This window comes from Schistocerca nitens, chromosome 1, assembly GCF_023898315.1.
Source record: "Schistocerca nitens isolate TAMUIC-IGC-003100 chromosome 1, iqSchNite1.1, whole genome shotgun sequence".
Classification (NCBI taxonomy): domain Eukaryota; kingdom Metazoa; phylum Arthropoda; class Insecta; order Orthoptera; family Acrididae; genus Schistocerca; species Schistocerca nitens.
Window position 1 is genome coordinate 263,089,147 of NC_064614.1, and position 13,708 is coordinate 263,102,854.

General features: G+C 45.7%; 1 protein-coding gene across 1 annotated transcript; it reads right to left on the reverse strand.

Annotated features, from left to right (window-relative positions):
- Nucleotides 1-1,092: 1,092 nt before the first annotated feature.
- LOC126247615 (perilipin-4-like) lies at nt 1,093-13,407 on the reverse strand. Its single transcript, XM_049948496.1, has 2 exons — nt 13,262-13,407; nt 1,093-2,054 (listed from the first exon to the last, which is right to left on the reverse strand). The coding sequence occupies exon 2, from the start codon at nt 1,835-1,837 to the stop codon at nt 1,226-1,228; it is 612 nt and encodes a 203-aa protein (XP_049804453.1). The 5' UTR covers nt 1,838-2,054; nt 13,262-13,407; the 3' UTR covers nt 1,093-1,225.
- Between the last annotated feature and the right edge of the window lie 301 nt (nt 13,408-13,708).

Consider the following 13,708-nt stretch of genomic DNA (forward strand, 5'->3'; position numbering starts at 1 on the left):
GATCGCTCCATTCGCAACATCAACAGGCTCTGCTAACGGTATACTACGCCTTCCACATCGCTGGCAACGGGTCCCATACAACGCTGGTGACTGCTTTGAAGGACAGTAACAGGTGCAAACTTGTAACTCTTTTGTATCGGTTGTGAATAAATAGTTGCCACTATTTAAGTTCCAACCCTCGCATGTTACACTGTTTGCACTCAAACGGATAGGCCGACAACTGTTGCTGGATAGGGAAAACGAACGCCAATGGAACAATGTAATTAATACGCAACTTCTCACCAATACTGTGCACCACTATACTCAAACCTGCCGACTTACTTACGACTATCAATGAAGTCTTGCGCGTCCGCCGTTCACAAGTGCCAAGGAGAAGCATCCCTTTCCGAGTGGTATCGTCCGAAGACTGGCTCGCGCAACAGATGTTTGTGCAGCCATTCAGGAGCCCATACCTAACTCCAACCTACTTTAGCGTTTAATTTCATTTTAAAGTGGCTGAAAAAGAAATTAATTTTTCCGTTTGACTTGTTGGGAGAACCACTCCATTTACCTATACGATATGTCTTGAATTTAAGAACTATTAATTTTTTTTACTAACCAAAAAAATCTAGGTTGCAGATGTCAGATGACTCAAAAAGTCCAAACGCGTAAATAAAGCTTCTGCTGTCATTTTCAACCTGTCGTCCTCACTAAAAAAATATATCACTAAGGTTGTTGTGCCATACCTGCGGAGAGGAAGGTGTAGATTTTATTAAAGAGTACATACACAATTTGTATACAGGGTTGTGATTAACTGGCTCAGTTTCTGACACGCAAGGCTAGCTAGACCTTTGACTCTCTCTCTAGGGAGTCAACAGTGATGCCCAGAGACCCCACCAGCAAAATCGCATTCCACCTGTCCACTGACAAAGGGCTATTATGTCTCTCCTACAGCCAGTCTGGCTGGTCCACTTTCCATTCCGTCATCAGCACCTATATCATTTTTGAGCGCAACCACAGTATCTGAGATGAAGTTTGCTGTCTTCTTATATATGTGCTCCATTCCATTGTAGTCTGGAACTGTATGTACTATACATATATGAAACAATAGAAAAGGTTTCAATCTAGATTTATTCGCTTCAAAGTGCCTTAACGAGGTACAGACTCACAGATTTGAATTTTCGTTGGAACCCATTGGGTGAACAGATGTGGAAAAGTGTGTCTGCAGGCTGCATCATGTCAAAGTTCATTTGCGTTTTCCCAGTAGTCCACCGAGCGCAGAGCCACTTGACTTCGAACTCCCAGTGCTGCCAGATAGGAGACCTCCAACGGTTCCAGTGGCGCTGGACACTACGTCACTAACGATGTTGGACGAGCCCGAGCTTCCGGTGAGACCCGACGTCAGACCGCCTGTAACATCGGACACGACCCCGGTCGCATTGCTGGTTACTCCAGACACGACGCCAGTACCGTTGCCAGTTACACCAGACACGACATCTGCCACCGACGAACCGTTCGCCAGGTTATTCAGGACGTCCTGTACGGTGTCAGTCACGTTGGAGTTGCCGGTGACGCCGGAGAGGATGCCGCCCACGCTGCCAGTCACTGAGCCCAGGGCGTCGCCCAGCACGCCGTCCAGGTTTCCCAGGATGCCCAGCAGGGCGTCGGCCAGGCACTGGGCCACCTCCCCAGAGAGGCCGCCCAGCACGCTGCCCGCGCCCTGGCCCAGCGCGGCAGAGCTGCTCGAGCCCTGCATCAGCGCTGCGGCGATCGCGTCCACCATGGCGTCCACCACCTGGTCGGCCACCTGCTCCGCGGCCTGCGCCCCCACCTTGCCCAGGTCTGCCAGGCACTTCATCAGCGTCGACTCGAGCGAGTTGGCCTGCAGCAGCTGCTCGGCGAGCTGCTCGAAGACGTCGATCCCAACCTCTGCCACGTCTTCCGCGGCACCGATGATGTCGTGTCCGAGGACGTCCCCGGCGTTCAGGGCGCCGCCCACCACCGTGTTCACCACATCGGTGAAGGGGAAGAAGAGGGTCCGCTTAGGCTTGTCGGAAACATCGCGAGTCCACACCCTGCAGAGAGAAGTGTGCAAATGTCGGAATGAAAGGAGAGCACAGTCAGACTGGAAGAAGTAAATATATGTTACAGTCACAAGGGTCGGAACGGTAATAGTGACGAATAATTATTTACAGTTTATACCAAATACATGTTTCAAAGTTTTAGTGTCCTTCAAGGTAGTCAGCAGCACTGTCTATAACCAACTGCCAGCAATGTGGAATCCTAGGATACCCTTAGCAGCGCCAGTGTGTTGTACGTCTAGTGGAGCGGTGTATTGCCCGACGAATCTCAGTAACGGTTCTAAAGCGAATGGCATGAAGTGCTCTCTTCAGTTTAGGATTCGAGTTACTAGGGCTGAAGTCTGGGGAATGTGGTGGGTGGGACAGCTTTTCCCAACCCCAAAGATGAAAAAAAAAAAAAAATCAGTCACAATTTGCATGTACCGGGTGATCAAAAAGTCAGTATAAATTTGAAAACTGAATAAATCACGGAATAATGTAGAAAGAGAGGTACAAATTGAGACACATGCTTGGAATGACATGGGGTTTTATTAGAACCAAAAAAAATTCAAAAGTTCAAAAAATGTCCGACAGATGGCGCTTCATCTGACCAGAATAACAATAATTAGCATGACAAAATAAGACAAAGCAAAGATGATGTTCTTTACAGGAAATGCTCAATATGTCCACCATCATTCCTCAACAATAGCTGTAGTCGAGGAATAATGTTGTGAACAGCACTGTAAAGCAAGTCCGGACTTATGGTGAGGCATTGGCGTCGGATATTGTATTTCAGCATCCCTAGAGATGTCGGTCGATCACGATACACTTGCGACTTCAGGTAACCCTAAAGACAATAAACGCACGGACTGAGGTCTGGGGACCTGGGAGGCCAAGCATGACGAAAGTGGCGGCTGAGCACACGATCATCACCAAACGACGCGCGCAAGAGGTCTTTCACGCGTCTAGCAGTATGTGGTGGAGCGCCATCCCGCATAAACATCGTACGTTCCAGCAGGTGTTTATCAGCCAGGCTGGGGATGATGCGATTCTGTAACATATCGGCGCACCTCTGACCCGCCACGGTAGCAATTACAAAACCAGAATCACGCATTTCCTCGAAGAAAAAAGGCCCGATAACGGTACATGTGGTAAATCCAACCCATACCGTGACTTTTTCGTCGTGCAGTGGAGTTTCCACGACAGTTCTAGGATATTCGAGCCCAAATTCTGCAGTTGTGGGCGTTGACAGACCCTCTGAGCGTGAAATGAGCTTCGTCGGTCCACAACACGTTACTCAACCAATCGTCATCTTCCACCATCTTTTGAAACGCCCACACCGCAAATGCAATCCGCTTCACTAAATCGCCAGGTAAAACAGTTCATGATGCCGGTGGATTTTGTACGGATAGCATCGGAGGGTACGCCCAAGTGCCAACCAAACAGTAGTGTATGGAATGCCGGTGCGACGTGCGACTGCACGAGCGCTGACTTCCCCGTGCATAGACGAACCCGCTGCAGTCTCCATTTCTTCCTGAACTGTCTCAGCAGCATTACGCCTTGTGCTCGGTCGGCCACTACGGGGTCTCTCGTCTAAGCAACCCGTGGCTTCGAACTTCGAAATCATTCTCGCCACAGCTGCATTTGTCAACGGACCTTTACCCGTTCGAATCCCCTTCCTATGGCGATAGGATCGTAACGCTGAACTAGCACATTCCCCATTCTGATAATACAGCTTCACTAAAAGCGCCTTTTCAGGTAACGTCAACATGCTGCGACTGCTGGCGCATCTGATTCACTCTCTCATTACAGCTCCTTTTATACACGATTGTCATGCGCAGTCAATGACGTTTTGCTGTCCAGCGCAATCCATCGGACATTTTGTGAACTTTTTTTTTTTTTGTTCTAATAAAACCCCATGTCATTCCAAGCATGTGTGTCAATTTGTATCTCTCTATCTACATTATTCCGTGGTTTATTAAGTTTTCAAATTTATACTGACTTTTTGATCACCTGGTATATTCAAACATTGTCCTGCAAAATTATATCTAAATGATTATTCTACAGTTCACAATTTAGTGCCAGGCAGAGGGTTCATGGAACCATTGATGGGTCCTGCAGAAAATGTCGCCGTTTCTTTCTCTAAGCTGTTCATTTTTGGAACGCAGCCTGCAACCAGAGGAACGAAAGACAAATTCGCTTCAAAAGTGTTGCAGTGATTGATCGGCCAATACACTGCTCCACTAGGGTATTATACAGCTTTCACATCACGAGCAACGAGCTAGGCACAACGCTGGCAAATACTTTGAAGGACAGTAAAACTTTGAAACATGTATCTGTTTTGTCTAAGTTGTAAATAAATAGTTGTCATTATTCAAGTTTCAAACCTTGTACCTTTTGAATATTCTAACTCTTCTTAATTTCTGTGCTTGCAAAGAAAAATTAGACGAAATTTCCACCTTACGCAACCACAATTCGCTAGTGCTGCCCTCTTACCTACAACCGTCCCTGCGCTTTATGTGCTATATTCACTGTTTTTCTTATGATTACTCTGTTTTCTCTAACACTATCAGCTCTTTTGTGTCGGTAACGTCACATGTTCATTATGGTGAACGAGAACACAACTGGCTCAACTTCTGTGGTAGTCGAGAGATATTTCTGAATGTTTCGGTAGGGGCCTGTGACTTCCGGTGGCTGATTACATGATATTAATGTAATTATGATTTATTCCTCTTTGTTACCAGAACTGTCTTTGTTTCTTGAAAAAGCATGTAACACAATCACCAACACCTAGTAATATCAAAGGATCCGGCTATTCCGGACGCCATTTACAGATGCAAAACTGTTTTTTTGTGGTTTCCGTCGCCGTGGGAACAGCAGGGCACAGCGTCTCCTTGTGTCGCTTTTGCACTGCATTCAGTGGGGCAAAGCGCGCGATGCATATTGGCCAATACTTCAGCAGTAAACCTATCCAAATTAACGTGTATCACTGTCAACGCACAACTACAACTTGCACAAAAACAAACCAGAGGCAGGACCGAGTAGTACTGAATACAAGGTTCACGACCGAGAGTAAGGTAGGCCGTACTGTTGTCAACAGTATGTAACGTGAGGGAATAGAACAACTTTATTACCAAACAACACACACAGCGCACACCCTCCACATTTGCGCTGGTGTGCAGTGATTTTCAATGCATTATCAATACGAGGGGCAAGAAATAAAGCGAAATACACTCCTGGAAATTGAAATAAGAACACCGTGAATTCATTGTTCCAGGAAGGGGAAACTTTATTGACACATTCCTGGGGTCAGATACATCACATGATCACACTGACAGAACCACAGGCACATAGACACAGGCAACAGAGCATGCACAATGTCGGCACTAGTACAGTGTATATCCACCTTTCGCAGCAATGCAGGCTGCTATTCTCACATGGAGACGATCGTAGAGATGCTGGATGTAGTCCTGTGGAACGGCTTGCCATGCCATTTCCACCTGGCGCCTCAGTTGGACCAGCGTTCGTGCTGGACGTGCAGACCGCGTGAGACGACGCTTCATCCAGTCCCAAACATGCTCATTGGGGGACAGATCCGGAGATCTTGCTGGCCAGGGTAGTTGACTTACTCCTTCTAGAGCACGTTGGGTGGCACGGGATACATGCGGACGTGCATTGTCCTGTTGGAACAGCAAGTTCCCTTGCCGGTCTAGGAATGGTAGAACGATGGGTTCGATGACGGTTTGGATGTACAGTGCACTATTCAGTGTCCCCTCGACGATCACCAGTGGTGTACGGCCAGTGTAGGAGATCGCTCCCCACACCATGATGCCGGGTGTTGGCCCTGCGTGCCTCGGTCGTATGCAGTCCTGATTGTGGCGCTCACCTGCACGGCGCCAAACACGCATACGACCATCATTGGCACCAAGGCAGAAGCGACTCTCATCGCTGAAGACGACACGTCTCCATTCGTCCCTCCATTCACGCCTGTCGCGACACCACTGGAGGCGGGCTGCACGATGTTGGGGCGTGAGCGGAAGACGGCCTAACGGTGTGCGGGACCGTAGCCCAGCTTCATGGAGACGGTTGCGAATGGTCCTCGCCGATACCCCAGGAGCAACAGTGTCCCTAATTTGCTGGGAAGTGGCGGTGCGGTCCCCTACGGCACTGCGTAGGATCCTACGGTCTTGGCGTGCATCCGTGCGTCGCTGCGGTCTGGTCCCAGGTCGACGGGCACGTGCACCTTCCGCCGACCACTGGCGACAACATCGATGTACTGTGGAGACCTCACGCCCCACGTGTTGAGCAATTCGGCGGTACGTCCACCCGGCCTCCCGCATGCCCACTATACGCCCTCGCTCAAAGTCCGTCAACTGCACATACGGTTCACGTCCACGCTGTCGCGGCATGCTACCAGTGTTAAAGACTGCGATGGAGCTCCGTATGCCACGGCAAACTGGCTGACACTGACGGCGGCGGTGCACAAATGCTGCGCAGCTAGCGCCATTCGACGGCCAACACCGCGGTTCCTGGTGTGTCCGCTGTGCCGTGCGTGTGATCATTGCTTATACAGCCCTCTCGCAGTGTCCGGAGCAAGTATGGTGGGTCTGACACACCGGTGTCAATGTGTTCTTTTTTCCATTTCCAGGAGTGTATAATTACTCTATATCGAGTCATCCGAGACCGCATGTCCCTCATACTAAAATATTCGAAAACTGTCCCTGAACAACCTCCGAAAGCTTTTCGGTTGGTGTTCTGGTTCACCCAGTATATTATACAGTTTTTCACAGAATAATGTGTTGTTTCGTCAACTTGGTTCAAATGGTTCAAATGGCTCTGAGCACTATGGGACTTAACTTCTGAGATCAGCAGTCCCCTAGAACTTAGAACTACTTAAACCTAAGTAACCTAAGGACATCACACACATCCATGCCCGAGGCAGGATTCGAACCTGCGACCGTAGCGCGTAGAACCGCTCGGCCACTGCGGCCGGCGTCAACTTGGTACTATATGTACTACAATAGGGTTTTTTGCTCGCTATCACTGTTTTAACTTTTTAAAAGTAAAATACTTAGCATGCATATGGAACAGTTAAATGAAAGTAAGATAACCGCTAGCTTTACATGCTGAAGAGCAGTGAAAACACTGAAAATAATATAATAGCATAAAAAGTGGAGAAAAAGATATAGATATAGGAGAAGAATCATTCAGACATGGTGTGCACTTGATGACAGTTACCGCTGGTAGTAAATTATGTACAATGTAATGCGTCATAAAATGAGTATAAGAAGAAACTATCATGTCATAATGTCGTGGTGATTACACGATATATCATAATTAATAGATGAAATTGACACAGGTGAAAGTTTAGAATAATAGCAGCAAATTCGTTCCGGTAAAAAATAGGTCTGCAAACGACTTGTTTGCAAAATGTTTTCAGTGTGTGGTTACGAGCCGTCACTGACTTCAGTACAAAATATTATCCTAGTTAGGAAAAATGTATTTGAAATGTTAACCTTTCACTTAGGTCTCCACCTAATTTGGCGTGAATTTAAGCCACGGCCTACCTTACCAAGAAATGCAACACCACCGTAGCACGTAACATACACAGTGTACTCTCGTAACTGTTAACAGAGGTGATCCACGTGTTGTCGACACGTTCGGGTCCAGTACTACACTCGCCTGCGGAGAGAGGTACGGATTCTTTCATATAACCCCGGATTTGTCTCGTAAATCTTGACAAGGTTGTACAATTGGCTGCTCCAGTTCTCCAATCGTATCGTCAGAAGCGCTGACACTTCGCATCTGAGATGAAGCACCGCGCGGTTTGAGGCCACATGCCACGCGGAATTAGCAGAGCGGTCTGGGGCGCTGCAGTCACGGATTGTGCGGCTGATCCCGGCATGGTTCGAGTCCTCTCTCGGGCATGGGTGTGTGTGTTGTGCTTAGCGTAAGTTAGTTCAAGTAGTGTGTAAGTCTAGGGATTGATCATCTCAGCAGTTTGATCCCTTAGGAATTCACACACATTTGAACATTTGGGATAAAGCCAGACACAATAATCCAGAGGACTGAAGTCAAGTGATCTCAGATATCCGTCTTGAACAACATCGGCGGTAGATGTCGTGTTACATCAGCAACAAAATCTGCCTGGGACCATCATGCCACCCTCCTCTACGATGGGTCATGACTAAAATTCGACAATAAGTTAAGAATTTAATCGAAAAGTTTACATATCAAATAGATCTATACCAACTCAGTATTTCATACTGAAGTCAGTCACGCTTCGTACCCACCAATATGAAATTATCTCGCATACGTATCATTCGTAAACTCATATTTACTGAAAGCTTTCTTCTTCTGTTATCGGTACACTTTGACCAGTGTCGTTTTTAGCTGGTGCATACTGTGTATATTGATATTTAAAGCTGTGGTTCCACAGTGGCTCTAAATTTTTGTCAAAATTAATGCATTGGTACAACATGCCTACATGTATCCTGACGTAGCTCATTTAGTTCATTTCTCAACCCGTTTATAATACATGTAGTTCACGCTAATACAGTCGGTAAATGTTGATATTATTTCTCGACGCACAAGTTCATCAGTGTGCTAATGTTTCCATTAAAGCATAAGAGGAAGTCTGCTACAGAGAGTGTGTATTGGGTGGCAGATAAAGGAGTACCTTCGATGGCGGACGCGCTGGATAGAGAATGAGATGTTCTCTGGTGTGACTAAGAATAGCGTACGGCTTTGAGATGATATGATAGAGACAGAACACATTTCGAAAAACGTAGCATGATTATACTTCTTAATTTCTGCAAGTGCTAGCTATGTAATTATTGTAGTGTAAAAACTCCATTTTGTTCAATAATATCTCCGTTTTGGATCCAAGGCAAACTATCGGTCCTGTCCGTCGTATGTTCAGAATCTTCATTACTACTTGTAACGCTCCACCAAAATGAGTACTTGTCAGTGCAGAAATTTTCGTCACGCGCGCTGTTATGTTAGCTGTACTTAACAATGTCTCAAATGACGGAACAGAACTATAACGTATGTTAATCAATTTTTAACTTTGACAAAAATTTACATGTATAGGGGGAACTGTAATTTATACATACCTGAATATAGAACCTTGCCTTGTGAAATATGTAAGTTGATGAATAAACTAATTCAAAATATTAAACGCTGGCATGTATTAGTATTTTTTCGTCGTCTTCTGGCTGGCTGGATACGAACCGCCACAATTCCCTGTCGTGAGAATCTACGGAAACACGAGATGGTGTTGAACGTCTAAGAATGTCGGAGAGTTCCTGCTCAGTAAAGTAGGGCAGGTGGTAATCTGTGGCAGATCAGAAGACAAAGTAGCTGCAGGCACAAGTGTTTCGGGGCACATCGTATACGTTGAAGAATATGGGGCTACGCAGCACACGATCCTTACATGCACCCATTTGACGAAAAGACATCGCTAATTACGATAGCATTAGGCACAGGATCATTGAAACTGGCTCGTGTAATATTGGAATCGTGTCGCCTGACTGGATGAATTACGTTTCTGTTACACTAGATCAAGGGTCGTGTCCGGATACGCCGTCATCCAGGCAAATGACTGATCGAAATATGCACAGCGCCACGGGCGCAGTCTGGTTGGTGAAGTGTTATGATATGGAGGACATTCACTCGGACTTCAATTGGGCCCGTGGTAGTAATCGAAGGCAGGACGTCAGCTGTGGCCTACATGTAAATTATGACGGACTATCTGCAGGGAGAGAGAGAGAGAGAGAGAGAGAGAAATGCTCTTTCAGCAGTGGGTGATAACGTAAAGGGGTAAAGGAAAATATGTTACGTAAAAGAAGCTGTGCCAACAGATATGTTGTTGTTGTTGTGGTCTTCAGTCCTGAGACTGGTTTGATGCAGCTCTCCATGCTACTCTATCCTGTGCAAGCTTCTTCATCTCCCAGTACCTACTGCAACCTACATCCTTCTGAATCTGCTTAGTGTATTCATCTCTTGGTCTCCCTCTACGATTTTTACCCTCCACGCTGCCCTCCAATGCTAAATTTGTGATCCCTTGATGCCTCAAAACATGTCCTACCAACCGATCCCTTCTTCTAGTCAAGTTGTGCCACAAACTTCTCTTCTCTCCAATCCTATTCAATACCTCCTCATTAGTTACGTGATCTACCCACCTTATCTTCAGCATTCTTCTGTAGCACCACATTTCGAAAGCTTCTATTCTCTTCTTGTCCAAACTAGTTATCGTCCATGTCTCACTTCCATACATGGCTACACTCCATACAAATACTTTCAGAAACGACTTCCTGACACCTAAATCTATACTCGATGTTAACAAATTTCTCTTCTTGAGAAACGCTTTCCTTGCCATTGCCAGTCTACATTTTATATCCTCTCTACTTCGACCATCATCGGTTATTTTACTCCCTAAATAGCAAAACTCCTTTACTACTTTAAGTGTCTCATTTACTAATCTAATTCCCTCAGCATCACCCGACTTAATTTGACTACATTCCATTATCCTCGTTTTGCTTTTGTTGATGTTCATCTTATATCCTCCTTTCAAGACACTGTCCATTCCGTTCAACTGCTCTTCCAAGTCCTTTGCTGTCTCTGACAGAATTACAATGTCATCGGCGAACCTCAAAGTTTTTACTTCTTCTCCATGAATTTTAATACCTACTCCGAATTTTTCTTTTGTTTCCTTTACTGCTTGCTCAATATACAGATTGAATAACATCGGGGACAGGCTACAACCCTGTCTCACTCCTTTCCCAACCACTGCTTCCCTTTCATGCCCCTCGACTCTTATAACTGCCATCTGGTTTCTGTACAAATTGTAAATAGCCTTTCGCTCCCTGTATTTTACCCCTGCCACCTTCAGAATTTGAAAGAGAGTATTCCAGTCAACATTGTCAAAAGCTTTCTCTAAGTCTACAAATGCTAGAAACGTAGGTTTGCCTTTTCTTAATCTTTCTTCCAAGATAAGTCGTAGGGTCAGTATTGCCTCACGTGTTCCAACATTCCTACGGAATCCAAACTGATCTTCCCCGAGGTCAGCTTCTACCAGTTTTTCCATTCGTCTGTAAAGAATTCGCGTTAGTATTTTGCAGCTGTGACTTATTAAACTGATAGTTCGGTAATTTTCACATTTGTCAACACCTGCTTTCTTTGGGATTGGAATTATTATATTCTTCTTGAAGTCTGAGGGTATTTCGCCTGTCTCATACATCGTGCTCACCAGATGGTAGAGTTTTGTCGTGACTGGCTCTCCCGAGGCCATCAGTAGTTCTAGTGGAATGTTGTCTACTCCCGGGGCCTTGTTTCGACTCAGGTCTTTCAGTGCTCTGTCAAACTCTTCACGCAGTATCTTATCTCCCATTTCGTCTTCATCTACATCCTCTTCCATTTCCATAATATTGTCCTCAAGTACATCTCCCTTGTATAAACCCTCTATATACTCCTTCCACCTTTCTACCTTCCCTTCTTTGCTTAGAACTGGGTTTCCATCTGAGCTCTTGATATTCATACAAGTGGTTCTCTTCTCTCCAAAGGTCTCTTTAATTTTCCTGTAGGCAGTATCTATCTTACCCCTAGTGAGACAAGCCTCTACATCCTTACATTTGTCCTCTAGCCATCCCTGCTTAGCCATTTTGCACTTCCTGTCGATCTCATTTTTGAGACGTTTGTATTCCTTTTTGCCTGCTTCATTTACTGCATTTTTATAATTTCTCCTTTCATCAATTAAATTCAATATTTCTTCTGTTACCCAAGGATTTCTATTAGCCCTCGTCTTTTTACCTACTTGATCGTCTGCTGCCTTCACCACTTCATCCCTCCGAGCTACCCATTCTTCTTCTACTGTATTTCTTTCCCCCATTCCTGTCAATTGTTCCCTTATGCTCTCCCTGAAACTCTCTACAACCTCTGGTTCTTTCAGTTTATCCAGGTCCCATCTCCTTAAATTCCCACCTTTTTGCAGTTTCTTCAGTTTCAATCTGCAGTTCATAACCAATAGATTGTGGTCAGAATCCACATCTGCCCCAGGAAATGTCTTACAGTTTAAAACCTGGTTCCTAAATCTCTGTCTTACCATTATATAATCTATCTGAAACCTGTCAGTATCTCCTGGCTTCTTCCATGTATACAGCCTCCTTTCATGATTCTTGAACCAAGTGTTAGCTATGATTAAGTTATGCTCTGTGCAAAATTCTACAAGGCGGCTTCCTCTTTCATTCCTTCCCCCCAATCCATATTCACCTACTATGTTTCCTTCTCTCCCTTTTCCTACTGACGAATTCCAGTCACCCATGACTATTAAATTTTCGTCTCCCTTCACTACCTGAATAATTTCTTTTATCTCGTCATACATTTCATCTATTTCTTCATCATCTGCAGAGCTAGTTGGCATATAAACTTGTACTACTGTAGTAGGCATGGGCTTTGTGTCTATCTTGGCCACAATAATGCGTTCACTATGCTGTTTGTAGTAGCTAACCCGCACTCCTATTTTTTTATTCATTATTAAACCCACTCCTGCATTACCCCTATTTGATTTTGTATTTATAACCCTATAATCACCTGACCAAAAGTCTTGTTCCTCCTGCCACCGAACTTCACTAATTCCCACTATATCTAACTTTAACCTATCCATTTCCCTTTTTAAATTTTCTAACCTACCTGCCCGATTAAGTGATCTGACATTCCACGCTCCGATCCGTAGAACACCAGTTTTCTTTCTCCTGATAACGACGTCCTCTTGAGTAGTCCCCGCCCGGAGATCTGAATGGGGGACTATTTTACCTCCGGAATATTTTACCCAAGAGGACGCCATCATCATTTAATCATACAGTAGAGCTGCATGTCCTCGGGAAAAATTACGGCTGTAGTTTCCCCTTGCTTTCAGCCGTTCGCAGTACCAGCACAGCAAGGCCGTTTTGGTTAATGTTACAAGGCCAGATCAGTCAATCATCCAGACTGTTGCCCCTGCAACTACTGAAAAGGCTGCTGCCCCTCTTCAGGAACCACATGTTTGTCTGGCCTCTCAACAGATACCCCTCCGTTGTGGTTGCACCTACGGTACGGCCATCTGTATCGCTGAGGCACGCAAGCCTCCCCACCAACGGCAAGGTCCATGGTTCATGGGGGGGGGGGGGGGGCCAACAGATATATGTACAACGTAAAAGTAGACTTGAAATTCATCGGGGACTCACCGACGACAAGGCGCAGAATAACAGGAGAACCGCTGCGGTGTTCATGGCGGAGGCTTCAGGCGTTCTGTGGGGAATGGAGGTGGCTACCAAGAGGTGGTCGGCGGTCTTATAAGCCACGGAGTGCCCCGCGCGTTGACACAGGTGCAGAAAATCTGTAAAAATAGGCACAATCAGTACACAGCGAGTGCGTCAGGCTGCTGTCGCAATGACTTATTTAAGAGCACATGTCCAGTGACGTAACTGGCGTCACCTCATCCGGCCAAGTGTATTTCGGGGTGGCGGAAATGCGGACTCAGTGACAATTGTCTGCTGCATACTTCCCGCACTTGTGTCACTCTACAACAGCTGTATCAACCCAGATGAACATCACATGTAAGATAAAGCATGTAGTTGCAAGACACTGCATATTAAGCCAAGAAAATTAAAGCACATATTCACCTTCCACAT

What these genes read in the sequence shown, in the direction of transcription:
- LOC126247615 (XM_049948496.1), bottom strand. Translation starts at nt 1,837, where the DNA reads ATGAAGTGCCTGGCAGACCTGGGCAAGGTGGGGGCGCAGGCCGCGGAG.